At 45.7% G+C, this 15398-nt stretch overlaps 1 protein-coding gene across 5 annotated transcripts in view; it reads right to left on the bottom strand.

Annotated features, from left to right (window-relative positions):
- VPS35L (VPS35 endosomal protein sorting factor like) overlaps positions 1–15398 on the bottom strand; it is a 118752-nt gene that overhangs the window by 79219 nt on the left and 24135 nt on the right. For all 5 annotated transcript variants that reach the window (XM_077773226.1, XM_077773228.1, XM_077773230.1 and 2 more), the window contains exons 7-9: positions 15191–15319; positions 8366–8450; positions 1936–1995 (exon numbers count right to left, since the gene is read on the bottom strand). In XM_077773226.1, coding sequence (XP_077629352.1) covers positions 1936–1995; positions 8366–8450; positions 15191–15319 — 274 coding nt within the window. The remainder of the gene's footprint in view (positions 1–1935; positions 1996–8365; positions 8451–15190; positions 15320–15398) is intronic.

Genomic DNA, 15398 nt, shown 5'->3' with positions numbered 1-15398 from the left:
GATCTCGCAGTTCCTGATTTCCAGCCTCCCCTGCTCATGCTCTGTCTGTCTCTTAAAAATAAATAAATGTTAAAAAAAATTTTTTTTAATAAAATCTTTGTAACATAAATTTTTTAAAGTTCATTTTTGAGAGAGAGAGAGTAAGCGCAAGCAGGGGCTGGACAGAGAGAGAGAGGAGACACAGAATCCAAAGAAGGCTCCAGGCTCTGAGCTGCCAGCATAGAGCCCGACGTGAGGCTCGAACCCATGAACCGTGAGATCATGACTTTAGCCGAAGTCGGACGCTTAAATGAATGAGCCACCCAGGTGACCCTAGTGTATTTTTTTTTAATGTTTATTTATTTATTCTCAGGGAAAGAGAGGCAGAGAGAGAATCCCAAGCAGGCTCGGAGCTGTCAGCACAGAGCCCAATGCAGGGCCTGATCTCACAAACTGTGATATCATGACCTAAGCCAAAATCCAGAGTCAGTAGCTTAACCAAGTCTGAGCCACTCAGACGTCCCCAAGTATATTTTAATACTTAACACACAGCATGCCTCAGTTTGGACTGGCCAGGTCTCGAGGGCCCCGTATGACCAGAGGCCACCACATGGGACAGCGCAGCTCCAGTGTAAGAGCAAGGCTCCCACCAACAGGCAGCAGGGCCCCGTACAATCCCTCGCTCTTCCCTGTGGGTTCCATCATCTGACACCAGAGGACTCTTAGGACCCTGATGGTCTGTTCTTTCCGACAAATAACTGTATTAAACCGTTTTAAAATAACAGATACGGGGCGCCTGGGTGGCTTAGTCGGTTAAGTGTCCGACTTTTGCTTAGGTCATGACCTCGCGGTTCATGGGTTCGAGCCCTGCATCGGGCTCTGTGCTGACTGCCAGCTCAGAGCCTGGAGCCTGTTTCAGAGTCTGTGACTCCCTCTCTCTCTGACCCTCCCCTGCTCGCACTGTCTCTCTCTCTCTTTCCTAGAAATAAATAAAAATATTTAAAAAAAAATAATAACAGATACACAGACAGATGAAAGAAAGAGTAAGTGAACAGGTCAGTCATGGGTTCCTGTCACTACTGCCATCGCCTGGCCGAGAGCAGGCGGAGTGGGAGCAAGTGGTTGTTGGAACCTGTACGGATGAGAACGTTTCCTTAAGCAGCTCTAGAAGCTTGAAAGGAGGGATGAGGGGGAAGAGGAGCTACTGAGAGCTCCATGTTGCCAGACATCATTTATGTGACAAGAGAGGTTCATACCCAAGTTGTCCCATTATAACCTCCTGAGAATTTTAAATGGATCGGCAATAAACTTAATGCAAACGTCACTTAAGCACTGATTGTAAATCCAAAGTATCTGTAATTATTGATTTATTTGACATTGTTCTTTAATATATATAAAGTTGGTTTCTGCAATTTGCTTTCGGGAAAAGTTATGTAGGAAAAAATGCCAAGCAACAAAGGAATTTAAGTTGCTGTACACGTTCAGCTGAGTGGCTCAGTCAGTTAGTGCCCGACTCTTGATTTCAGCTCAGGTCATGATCTCACAGTTCATGGGATCAAACCCTGCTTCAGACTCTGCACTGATAACACAGAGCCTGCTTGGGATTCTCTCTCCCCTCTCTCTCTGCCCCTACCCCACATGCATGAGCTAGCACACTCTTTCTCTCTCTCTCAAAATAGATAAGCATTAAAAAAAAATTTAGCTGAATCTAGATGTAATACCTTTTCAGTCTCATACATTCAAATTACTTCCCAAAATTCTTAGCTGCGTCATTAGAAAACCTTCTAGTGTTTTTAGAAAACTGAGATGGTCAGAAATCTGTAGACGTGTTTCTTTTACTTTTAACACACTAACAAAAGAAATCTTATATAGAGTCCAAAAAATCCTGGCTTGATATAAGCCTTCTAATCACAACTCCCTGGCAGAATGAGACAGGCAGAGGAGCTACGACATTACCTGGTAAGACACTGCGGTTATCCACACACATGGAGAAGATGCGCTCGTACACGAGCTTTCCTGGGGAGAGAAGGACATTTGGGGTCAGCATCACGCTCCGCGGGAGCAAACACTAAATAAACGTCCGTTAATTAGGGACAGAGATGGCACCACCCAGAGCACTTCCATTCGTGATACTATGCTGCCACCTAGTGGGACAAATGATAAACCATGTTTCTTTTTGTTTTTAATAAAATGAGGGAACTTTGTACTTTCGGAGATGCAGGAAAGTAATCCTTCTTCCCTCAGAGATGGAAACGTAGGGCCAAAGGGACCTTAGGCACCTCCATTCACTCAACAGAGAACAGTCCAGGTTTTATTTCTAAGGCAGAGGCTGCAAATGGGCAGCCAGGGATCCGTTCTGTTTGGCTCAAAACACACAAAGTGATTTAACACTTTTTTTAACTAGTGGCCAACAGGTAAAAACTTTCATTTACAGGAAAAACCTGATTTTCTGCTTCTTCACAAACGATCTACCAGAAACGGCCCACATCCCTATAGGATAAAAATGAGTGAAAACAGATTAGCAGCTGGCCCTTCAAATGGTGTACGTACTACCCAGTACATACTATCCACCACTTTGTGCCTCTCAGCAACTGCCTGCTTCACTCATTTATGTGATCTGCCTGGTGCCCGGGAGCATTGAAATCTGACATTCAACTAGCAAGTGCTATGAGGATAGAAATCTGTGTCTGTTTTGTTCACGGAAACATCCCCAGGACTTAGATCAGTGCCTGGCATACCGTTGAGGCTCCGTTTTTGTTAGAGGCATAAATGAACATATTTCAGGTGACGTGGGTCACAGGTCTGCTGTGACTACTCAAATCTGCTGTTGTCACTCAAAAGGGATCATAGACAATGTGCAAACGGATGTGGCTGTGTTCCAATAATAACAAAAACAAGTGGGCAGGGTAGACTTGGTCTACAAGCCACCCCCTAGTCTAGCACTAAAAGCTTCATTTATTTGTGTATTTTAGAAAATGCTATACACATCCAAGGAATAAAAATCACACTTCTATTCATTTCCTGGTGACTCCCAAATCACCTTTAATGTCCAACGTATTTCCCCTGACTCCGTGTGTTTGTTTTTTTACCCCCTTCCCCGTAACCCCATCATTCAGGGCACCAAAGAACCACACATCCTGCCCATACACAGAAACAGAGGAAGTTCTAAGAACATGAAATCCGGTGACTTCACCAAGAAATTCCACAGACTAGGATGAAGGTCAGGAAGCCGCCCAAACGAAGAGAAGCCCTCTAGGTTGGTCTCACGGTGTGGACTACTTACATTACCGTCACATAAACACTTGTTGAAAACGCACATTCCTGAGGCCCACTTCAGAGCTAGTGAAATATAGTATTGCAGGGAATGAAGACTAGGATTGTGAATTTTGGATAACCTTGCTAGGGAATTCTTATACACACTCAAGTGTGAGAACCATGGATGTAGGCAAGCACGTGAGTCTCTGAGCTAAGACTCGCCTTGGGTATGGGAATCTCTGAAAGCAGGGACAAGCCTCCCTCGTCCCTCTAAACCAGTGGTCTCCAGCCTTGGCTAAACTCTCAAGCCACCTGACATGTCTAAAAATGGACTGGTGTGTGTCTGTCCTCAGAGGTTCTGATAAAAATGGTCTGTTGGGGCGCCTGGGTGGCTCAGTCAGTTAATAAGTGTCTGACTTCGGCTCAGGTCATGATCTCACAGTCTGTGGGTTCAAAGCCTGGGTCAGGCTCTGTGCTGACAGCTCAGAGCCTGGAGTCTGCTTCGGATTCGGTGTCTCCTCTCTCTCTCTGCCCCTCCCCCATTCATGCTCTGGGTCTCTCTCAAAGATAAACAAACCTTAAAAAAAAATAAAAGGTCTGGGGTGGACCTTGAACACTGTGGGTGTTTGTGAAGCTCCCCAGGTGTGTAACCAAGGAGGAAAACCACCCCTCTACATCATCAGTTCAACTGAGAAGCTCCCAGGAAGCCTCAGGGAACAAACCCCCATACTCAAAGCCACCTGCCTTTTTCCTGCCTTTTATGAGCACAAAACACCATCACTCTCTCCACAAAAAGCTTGCCACGCCTCTGAAACCACAAACAATTTTTATATTTCACATTCGTACGCTAAGGGGCCTCTAACTACTAAATCATTTTTGGCCAAGAGAGTTTCGTGAATATTTTTGTCTTTTGTGAGGTTAGCTGATGCCAGTCTTAAGAAATAATACCCAAGCCTAGATTGATTTCCTTTGACTCACGATCTTCTCAATCAGTAACACTAGGACAGTGAGAGCCGCTAACATTTTCTGAGCATTTACTCTGTACCGAGTACCGTTCAAAGTTGTCTACACTGGTCCTGGCAGGCAAGCTCTTAGAAGGGGAAAAACATTATGTGCCTCCTATGCCTTCTCTTAATTCTCTTCCTCAAACCTCCCCCGCCCCCGGCCAGGGTCTATTATATGCCCATTTTACAGATGGAAAAAACAAGGCTCAGGTGCACATGACTCTGGAAGAGGAGACGCAGGCATGAGACACGGGCAGATAGATTTCAGAGCCCAACTCTGCTTGGCGCCGCCAGTGAAATCCCACACAAAGTGCAGCATGTGCCTCCTCGCCGCAGATGTTAGGGCCGTGTCGAATATCCCTGCCCAGCAAGATGCTCCAGCCTTCCGCCGGCTGTGTCACTCACCGAGCACCTCCCCACGGAGCAGTGTTAGGACGATGCTCGCAAGTGGGTCTCAGCACTCTGATCTCCCGCCCCTTTTGTAGAAGGTGAAAACTGCCCCTGATGTTGTGCCCACGGCACAACAGAGTCTCCTTCAGCACCTGCGGACACAGACTGCCTCCCAGGCCTGAGGAGTATCATTCCTAACAGATCCTGACAAGGGCCCCATTGGGAACACGGTTTGGAAGTGGAGGAGGGAGAATGGTGTTGAAAGCCGGTACCTCGTTTGAATGCTTGCTTTTAAAAGGGAAAAGATTTCCCCGGATTCAAAATGTAAATAAGGCTGTGCAAGGTACTGAGGGAAGGTGCTCTCTGGCCCATCTCTGTCCAGCCTCACTGCCCAGGCCACCCTGTGAGACTCCCACCTTCATCAGTTTCTTGGACATCCTTCTAACATTTCTCCGGCAAACACAAGTGAATGTGAGCGAGGTTTCTACGGTCTCCTTTCTTACACAACACAGAACACACTCTTTCCTGCATCTTGACTTTTTCTCGTGATGACACATATACCCTGGAGATCCCTCCGCAGCGGAAAATGGAGCACGCCCTCCCTTCTTCTTACGGGCTTCCTATGCTCCAGCATACAGATGGACCGTCATTTATTTAACTGGTCCCCTACTGATGGCCGCCTGGGTTGTTGCCCGGGCTTTGCTATCACAAATGGGATGGAGTCGCAGAGGTGAGGTTGCTGGGTCAAACGTATACACATTTGTAATTTTCACAGAGAGTAAAATATCCCCTGTGAGCCAAGTTCAAGAGAAATAAAACAGGTCTCTGATCGCAGAGAGAACTCACAGTCCCGGCTCGGCTGCTCACTCCCCTTGCGACCGTAGGCAAGCTGTGCCTCACGCCCCTCATCTGTGAAATGGGGTGAACTACAGACCCCGCTTCACACGCTGTGATGAAGAGGACATGATTTATGATCTCTAAAGCACCCAGCATAGAGTCAGGCCCAAGGACATTACTTGTTGAGGTTGATCACTGCTATTATCAACTCTCAGCCCAGCTAATTTCTGGGATGCGGCAAGGAGGACAGCCATCTGCCCTGTATCTGGGGCTTGCCAAGGCAGGAGACCGGGCGCTGCCGGCGGAGGCTGGCAAAGTGGCTGTGCAGAATTCCCACAAGGTTAATGTCGGATCCAGCTGGGCTTGCAGGTTAGACAGCGGTCTGCTGCTGTCCCCGAGCGAGTGTCGCTCGGATGCTGACCCATGCATAAGTAACTTGCAAGAGGCAGGCGAGGGAAACCAGAAGGCCTGCGTGTTAACTCACCATGAGAGCCAGACACAACCACCGACTCTCTCCCTGACTGACGCCCCGCTCCTGAAGGCAGGCTGGGTATGAGGACAAGTCAAGGCCCAAAGGCGGTATGACTTGGCATCTCTTCTGAGAGCCTAACTCCCCCAGCCATTCTGAAAATCCATACATTCTCGCCATCTCCACGCCTCCTGGGCCTCACACCTCAAGTGCCGCAATGGCCTCCTAACCAGGCTCCCGGCCCCACCTCCGCCCTACAGTCTAGTCTCAACAGCCATTAGAACAAATCCCATCACAGGGCACCTGGGTGACTCAGTCAGTTAAGTATCCGACTTCGACTCAGGTCATGATCTCATCGCTCATGAGTTTGAGCCTCGTGTCAGGCTCTGTGTTGTCAGCACAGCTTCAGATCTTCTGTCTCCCTCTCCCTCTGCCCTTCCCCCATTCTCTCTTAAAAATATACAAACAATAAAAAACAAACAAACAAATCACATCATGTTGTTTCTCTGCTTAACAACCCCCAGTGGTTCCTCATGTCTTCAGGGTCAAAGCCCAAGTTCTTCCAATGACCTACAAGGCCCACCATGATCTCTGGCCCATTCAGTTCCCATGCCACCACCTGGCTTCTCCGTTCTCCAAGCCTGTCAGTCATACTCCCACCCCAGGGCCTTAGCACAAGCTGTCCGTAGGCCTAATATGGCTGTATCCCTTTCTCACCCAGAGGGCATGTAGCCCATCCTTCCTCTCCCTCAAGTACTTGCTCAAATAGCAACTCCTCAGCGGGGCCTCCTGTGACCACCCTACTTAAAACTGCAGTCTCCATCACCCCTCACCCACCTTCCCTCCACTCCCCTCACCCTGCTCTATTTTGTTTTTTCTCTCCAGAGGGCTGATCATCATCTAACACATAATTGAGTTTAATGTTTTGCAAACCCCCTTCTACAGGAACATAAGCCCACAAAGGTGAGGATTTTTATCTCTTATCGCTGACACATCCTTTGTCCTCAGCACAGCTCTTGGGCCACCTGACCCTGACCCGTCACTGCCCCACCAGGCCATCACTTCTTGTAGTCCGTTAGTTCCCACCCTGCTTTCTTCTGGAAATAGCATCACCTTTCTGCTTTTGGATGACCTGGATCATCTGCATACTCATCCCCCAGAGACCATGAACGACTCTGAAATGGACCCGTGATCCAACCAGGCCAGGGAGATGGAATTCTGGGACATTTTGTTGAATGACTGGAAGCAGCTCTTTCCTCGTTCTGGGACTACTAGCAAAAGAACTGACACAACTAAGAACACCTTGCAGACTGAGAATGAGGTGAACCCTAGGGAAAGTACTAGAAAATGCCAACACGTTGTTTGAGTTCCTGAATCCAGAAACTACCCCTGGACTTGGCAGCCTAAGACAATAAATACCCCTTCTTCCCAAGACTAACAGGAGTCAGATTTTCTATCATTTGTTCTAGCTGATACACTCAGCTCCCGGGCTCCTGTGAAGAAAACAGGGGGGTTTTGCTGGCCATTTTGTCTTCTGACACATTAGACCTTCCTATGGGTAACAGATGAGACTTGCTGGTTGGGAGTCCACGGCTCCCTCCTTGGTAAGATAGCAAACGTCTCTGTTCTGATCCACTAGGTGTTCAGGTCTCAGAGGGTGATTCCATCCGCTAGTTTTCACGGGTACCTCACTGCTGAACATCACATACAGCCTCGAGAGCTGCATGGTTTCGTGTCCCGGCCACTGAGAACCACCAAGGAGCACAAAGGCCCCTGCTTCTCCAGAGGGGCTTCAGGTTCTTCTCCTCAGTCTAGATCATTCTGTCTGAGGTGGGAGCACGGGATGAGCGGCAGCCGTGATGCTACAGGAAAGCTCACAAGAGCCTCAGCAGTCATCTGGGCAGGAGAGCGCTGTGGCTTGAACTAAGGTGTTCTTAGCGAAGACAGATAAAAATAGACAAACTAAAAGGGATTCAGGATGCTGAAGCACCTGGTGATGGATTTGACACAGGGCACAGGGGAAGAGAGTCTCGCATCTCCAGCTTGGGCAACAGGGCACAGAGTGCTGCCGTTCCCCAGGAAAGAAACCCACTGGGGGTGCCGGGCAGAGAAGCCAAGCCCAGTTCTGACGAAGGCAGTTCCAGACGCCGTGATATGGGAAGGGATGGGAGCTGGTTCAGGCAGGAAGGGCGCTCCCCAGCTCCTCCTGGCTTCACTCACTGGCTCCTCCAGCAGATGAGAAGTTTATAAAACATGAAATTTAAGATTCTTTCCAGCACCCTTGTTAATGAGCAGAGGGGAAGAGTGGTTTGGCCTCCCTCATGTTCTACCCAACTACTTAAACGTCAACAGAAATTCAAGCACTGCTACCACCCAGCTTTCCGACAAAACAGTCTTTCCTAGGTCTAAGATGAACAGGACTGGCACTTACCAAATGTGTCAAGTATGTCGGTGATAAGGACAAATTTGCTTGGGTAGAACTGAATAACACTTGTGTCCGAAAGCAGCTTTGAACACTAAAAAAAAAGAGAGAGAGAGAGAAAAGGAAAGTCACTCTGTCATGTCTGACGTGGTTGGAACGCTCCAGGCCTGGAAAATTAATTTCTATAAACAAGTGCAGGTGCTTACCATGTGCCAGGCCCCATGCTAGACCCTGGAGATGTAACGATAAACAAAATCACTGTCCTTCTGACCAAGGGGGCCCAGACTCTGCTCACTACAAAGCCTCTTACGGAAAGACACCGTCACTTCCCTCCACAAAAGCCACAGGACTGAGAAATCTTATCCAGAAGGGTCTTTGCTTATCCCCTGAACTACAGTCAGCATCAAAGTCACCAAGGGAAGTCAAGGACACCACTCCCAACAGTGTCCTCACATAGCACCCCATCTTTGTTCCAAATGCTTTTCAGCATGGCTTCCTCTGGTTTATTTGATGACAGTCTTGATTCTCAAACAGTCTTTTCTATGAAATGTTCCTATGAAATGTTTCTATGAGATGTAAGTACATCTCCAAGCCTTCTTAAACTATCATCTGTTGTTTTTTAATTGAAGTATAGTTGACACACAACATATGTTAGTTTCAAGTGTACAATATATAAAGATATTGGGCTGTGCTCACTGCAAGTGTAGCCACCACGTGTCACTGTAAAACAGTACCACTGACTACGTTCTCCGTGCTATACCTTCATCCGGGTAACATCTATTTATCCTCACTACCAAACTTCCCTCTAAAAGCAGAGATGACAAACTTCAAAGTGCACGTTTCTCTGTAACTGTGATATTCAACACTAGGGACATTTGGCTTTGCAGGGAGTTGCTCAATCCCTGTGCTATATCACTCACACCGGAGGGACATCGACACACATAGAGCTCTTAACGGAAGACTGCAGCCATGCAAGGTGGCCCTCAACTCCCCCAGATTAAGTCATCTTTTATGATCAAAAACATCTATTTCTTCTTTGGGCACCTGGGTGGTTCAGTTGGTAAGTGTCCGACTTTGGCTCAGGTCATGATCTCCCAGTTTGTGGGTTTGGGCCTTGCACTGGACTCAGCACTGGCAATGCAGAGTCTGTTTAGGATTTTCTTTCTCTCTCTACCTCTATGTCCTTCCCCCACTCTCTCTCTCTCTTAAAAAAAATAAAACAACTATTTCTTCTTTGAAGAACTAAATTTAATGCCCAGAAATCATTACAAATTCACAAGTCCACACAAACAACTAAATAACCTTGCCATAGTCCATCACTCCAACCCTTGACCCTCAGATACAAATATGTCGCTTAAAAACAAAAGATGTTTGGGGTCCCTGGGTGGCTCAGTCGGTTAAGTGCTTGATTCGACTCAGATCATGATCTCACAGTTCAGGAGTTCAAGCCCCACATTGGACTCTGTGCTGACAGCTCAGAGCCTGGAACCTGCTTCAGATTCTGTGTCTCCCTCTCTCTCTGCCCCTCCCCTGCTCACGCTGTATCTCTTTCTCAAAATAAATAGTAAACATTAAAAAAAAAAAAAGATACTTGACATTTGGAAAGAATCCTTTTAATATGCTTTTCTGATGTGCAGAGAATGGAAACAGTGTGTCACCTATCAAAAGGTGGGTGGACATGGGTTTTCAGCTTGGCGTGGTCACTCAATTTCTAAATTGTTAAATTCGCCACGTTTCTCCTCAGCATTAGAGCCTAAAATTCCACATGGGGTCTAATGTGTGAAACATCCTCTTATTTAACAGCCCAAATATTATGGGGGGCGGGAGGGCAGAAGGGTGAGGGATGTAAGGTGTTAGAACGACAGTGTTGACACCAAACGTGGCATGTGGATGTTCGTAGAACTCGATTTCCTGATGCCTCACTTGGCGTTTGTCTCACGCCCTTTAGGAAAGCTCCAGCTTAAACCTCAGCCCCACGGGAGTTCAGAGCTTGGCAAAAGCAAACAATTCTGAATCCTAGAGACCGTTTAGGATACACAGGCCTTGGTTCCTACGGGTGTGACCTCTCCGCAGTTCCCACCCAGAGCCCCTCAGAGAGGAGTTGCGCCCAGTGGTGAGGTGGAAAGACACAATTCAAACAGAAGATTTCAAAGTAAACACAGCTGGCGCTTCCCAACATCTGCGTGTGGCATGCTCTCCCAAGCTGGTGTCACGGAACATCCATTTTTCACAAGGGAACAGGAGGCAGAATTTCTTCGATCCACCATTCAAGTCATAATAAGGTCATCAATTGAAGTCCCCCACCACCTCTGCCTTTAAAGCACTAGTTTGAAGATTTCAGTTTTTCTAGCTTTCGTGCAGTTTCCTAAATGAAAATGAGGCAGCCCAAGGAGTTAAAAATACAAAGTCCCTGCTCCGTGTGAAACCTACCGGTCAAAACTTCCCGCCGAGGCACCAGGGAATCGGTATTTTTTGACAAGGGCTCCAGGTGACCGCTGCCCCAGAACCCAAGACGCACTGAGGTCGTGAGAGCCACAATTGGCAGGGAACTTTGCTAACTAAGATCCTACAGCCTGTATGTTCTCAGCTTTGGAATCATCTGGGAGCTTTTAAAAATAATGGCACCTGGGTCCCCATCTCAGGGATTCTAATTTAGCTGGCCTGGGGTGCAGCTCAAACTCAGGACCTCCGTGAAGCCCCTAAGTAATTCCAATGCGCAGCCGAGGTGGAAAACCACTGAGGCAGACATTTCCTGAACAACTGACTGATAAATTACTTAGCCTACAGTACTTGCTATGGAACTTATCAGCACTGCTGGAAAAGAACTTAAAGGGTGTTTTCCATTTGTTTCCAATTAGTAACTTTCTACAAAGACACTAGCAGTTTCTGTCTAAAATTCAGTTAGGATTCATATATATAAATATATATACTGAATAATCAAAAACAAAAGGATATAGTTAAAGATAACTGATGGCTGAATACTAAGAAAGGAAGATAAATCAAAGGAAGCAAGCAAACAGACTAATTAATCAGATGACAATTACTCCTGAGAATACATGGGGAAAAATCCTAAAAATCAGCAAGAAAAACACAAACAGCAAAATAGAGAAATGAGCAAGAGGAATCAACAAAAGTTACTTTCCAGAGAAGGACACCCGCGTGGCCAATAAACATGTGCAAAGATATGCAGTCTTATTATAATCAGGGAATTGCACATTAAAACCACAATACAATATGATTTTACTATCTCCTAAATTGGAAAAATTAAAGTAGAAAGCCTGCTCACACCAAATGTTGGCAGGATGCTCAACAACACAGACTCCCATAACCCCACCGCTGCTACCAGCGTGTGCTGGCACAGCTATGCTGGAAAAGAGCTCGGCGTTGTCTGGTACAGCCAAAGAGGCACACACACCCGGGACCCACCCTCCGGTATGGGCCCTCATCCCCAGAGGCCAGCAGACGTGTCCAAGAGCACAGCGACACTGCTCTTAACAATGAGAAAAGGGAAAAACCAGACACCCATCAAAGCATGACATATATTTTAGGCATCAGTACACTCATTGCTGTTAGGTTGGCAAATCTCTCTAATTGATCTACAAGATCAACACAATCCCTACCAAAATCCCAGAAGGTTTTTTCTTGGGGAGGGGGGCAAGGGGTAGAAATTGACAGGTTGATCCTAAAAAAAAAAAATAATAAAAATAACATGAAATGCAAAGGACCCAGGATGGCCAAAACAAATTTGGTGGGATGGAGGCGGGGTGGGGGGGAAATGACAGTTACAAGACTTAATCTAACCAGTTTCAAAAATTACCATAAAGCTACAGTAGTTGAGACCTTGAGGTAATGGTGTAAGGTCTTACCCAGATACATGGAGCTGATTCAAGAGTCCAGAAATAAACCCTTCCATTTACAGTTGGGTGACGGACAGCCTTTTCAATGAATGTTGCCGAGGCAACCAGATACGTGCATGCAAAACAAATAAATCTAAGGGTGCCTGGGTGGCTCAGTCACCTGAGCGTCTGACTCTGGCTCAGGTCATGATCTCATGGTTCATGAGTTCGAGCCTTGCCTTGGGCTCTGTGCTGACAGTTCAGAGCCTAGAGGCTGCTTCAGATTCTGGGTCTCCTCCTCTCACTGCCCCTCCCTTCTCAAAAATAAATGCTCAAATTTTTTTAAAAAGTCTAGACCCTCATACTATACACAAAACCACTTCAAAATCTACCATAAACCTAGATATAGGAGCTAAAACTATGAAGCTTCTAGAACAAAACATAGGAAATAATTCTCACCACCTTGAATTAGACTAAGAGTTATTAGCTATTAATTCCAAAAGCATGAGTCAAAAGAGAGATTTCTGATAAATGTGATTTCATTAAAACTGTAAACTCCTCCAGTTCAAGACACCAGTGTGAAAATGAAGACACGGCATAGAGTAGGAGCCAATACTTGAAGATCAGGCACTTTGGTAGGAACTTGAATCAAGAATACATACAAGATTATAACAAGAACATAACCTGATTTTTTAAAAGGGGCAAGTCTTATCATATAGATGTTTCACCAACAATAGAAACGGCCAGTGGGCATATGAAGAGGCTTAACTTCATTAGTCCACAGGGATTTCAAATTAAAGCCACAAATGAGATACCATTTTAGACCCACTAGGGTGGCTATGATCAAAGTAACAGTAACACGAGTGTTGGACAAGTCGTAGAGGAACTGGAACCCACACACCAAGCTGGTGGGGATGCAAATGGAACAGCCATTTGGAAAGCAGGCTGGCCACTTCTCAAAAAGTTAAGCATACCCTTACCGTAAGACTCAGCAATCCTACCCCTAGGAATCTACTCAAGAGAGATCAAAGCACTGGTCCCTGCAAAGACTTCTCTACAAATGTTCATCATAGCGTCATTCATAATAGCCAGAGTAGACATGACCTGTGTCCATCAACTTGTTAACAGGGAAGTAAAAATGTGGTCATTCAAGGGGCATCTGGGTGGCTCAGCCGGTTAAGCGTCCGAGTTCGGCTGAAGTTATGATCTCATGGTTTGTGGGTTTGAGCCCCCATCAGGCTCTGTGCTGACAGCTCAGAGGCTGGAGCCTGCTTCTGATCTATGCCTCCCTCTTTCTCTGCCCCTCCCTCACTCATGCTCTCTTGGTGTCTCCCAAAAATAAATAAATGTTAAATTTTTTTTTTTTTTTTTAAAAAGGTCATCCATAAAATGGACTACTACTTAGCAATACAACAGCATGGACAAACCTCAAAAAACATTATGCTAAGTGGAAGAATCCAGAGATGAAAGATTATATCATGAATGATCCCTATACATGAAATGTCTACAAAAGGCAGATTTATAGCCAGAAAGCAGATCAGTGGGTTTTCCTGGGGCTTGAGGTGACAGGGTCTGAGGGCCAACAGACTTGAGGGATTTAGGGGGAGGAGGTATGAAAATGCTCTAAAACTGAATTGTGTAAATAGCTAAGTAACTCTTATTAAAAATCACTGCAACTACATTTCAGGAAGACTACCACACAACACAATACTTTACCACAGAGCAAATAAGGTGAACTGGGCTCATTTCTCTATACCTGTCCCTTGACTCTCTTTTTTTGGTTAAAAAAGTTGTCTTTAAAGTACAACAGTTACTACTAACCAGATGTGGAGTTAATGAAACACTTTCATGATTATTTTCTTTAGAGAAGACATGAATCAGATCTTCTCCAGATGTAAGACTCTTGGAAGTCAAGTTCTCTACACTCCAATCCTCTATGGGGAGATGTGGCCAATAAAAGTATCTTGAGGCAATGCTTGTTATGGGTATTTTCTTACTTGAGCCACTCAGCAAGCAACTCCCATCACGTGCACCCAGGATGAGAAGACTCTTCTTTGGGAATATTTACTCCGAAAACTAACAACACTGGCTGCAGGGAAAGAAGCCCAGGTTTGCCTGTCTTGAAGCACACACACATGCACACACACACACACACACACACAAAGTGTCATCTTTAAAGATTTCCAGCACTCAGTGTAAAGACACCCAAACTCTACTATCCCTCTCTCCAAATAAACAGGGGAGGAAACAAATGTCACATAGCCATGATGTGTTTTTTTTTCTTTTTTAACACTGCCATGATGTTGAACAACAGGGTTGTCCATTTGAACTAAAATGGCTGTTCAGAAATTCTTAATGAATTCTGCTCTGAAATATAATGCACACATTAGTCCTTTTACAGTGCGTTTCTGAGCCTGTCTTACCAAGACAGGATGATCTGAACGGTCAAGAAACAGAGCAAGCTATTTTCCTTACAGAATTTGATCTGATGATCCAAGAGTTGTCATGGATCAACAAAGTCATCAACAAAGCATTCAGCAAACATATGTCTCCTAACACTGTTAACTTGTTTTGTCACATGATTATGTAAAATGAGCCAGAAATGCACATATCAGGGACAGGCCACTATTAATACCGAAGGTATAAAGGAAATCTGACCAAGGAAACACAAGATAGTTGGTCAATCTTTAGTCTGTACAAATTGTAAATGTGTCGGCAGATGTACCAGGGCCAATGAACTACATAAGGAGGCGGAATCATTAATTCTGTAATCCAAGCCGAATGTCCTGGAATTGTGCAGTGTACAACCTGTGCAGGTGTACACAATAAAAGACAGATCCATGGTCATGGCTTTTCACAGGAAGTTATGTGAAAATGGAACAGATGGGAAAAAAAAGGTAAGACCCTGAAGGCAGTCCTCTGAAAAACCCTAATTATCTATAAAGGAGTTTTACATAGGAAATTCTGGGGGAAGAAAAGAAAAATCACTAGACCTGACCTGGATGACTATTTTTAGAGCCTTCACTTTCTGGTCCGAGGCCCAGGCGTCCTTCAGAGACTGGTTGAGCTCCTCTATGCGGTTCACATAATCCTGTTGAGTTAAGTTCAACAGCTCCTTCTGGGATCCCTGTGGGCAGAAAGCAGGAAGGTGTAGGCACAAAAGGAAAAACATTACTTGGCCACCAATCCCATGAACAGTAATACTG

Source organism: Crocuta crocuta, unplaced genomic scaffold (assembly GCF_008692635.1).
Source record: "Crocuta crocuta isolate KB4526 unplaced genomic scaffold, BGI_CrCroc_1.0 scaffold16, whole genome shotgun sequence".
NCBI lineage: Eukaryota > Metazoa > Chordata > Mammalia > Carnivora > Hyaenidae > Crocuta > Crocuta crocuta.
The sequence above is the reverse complement of the archived record's forward strand: the minus strand, read 5'-3'. Positions and strand labels throughout refer to the sequence as shown.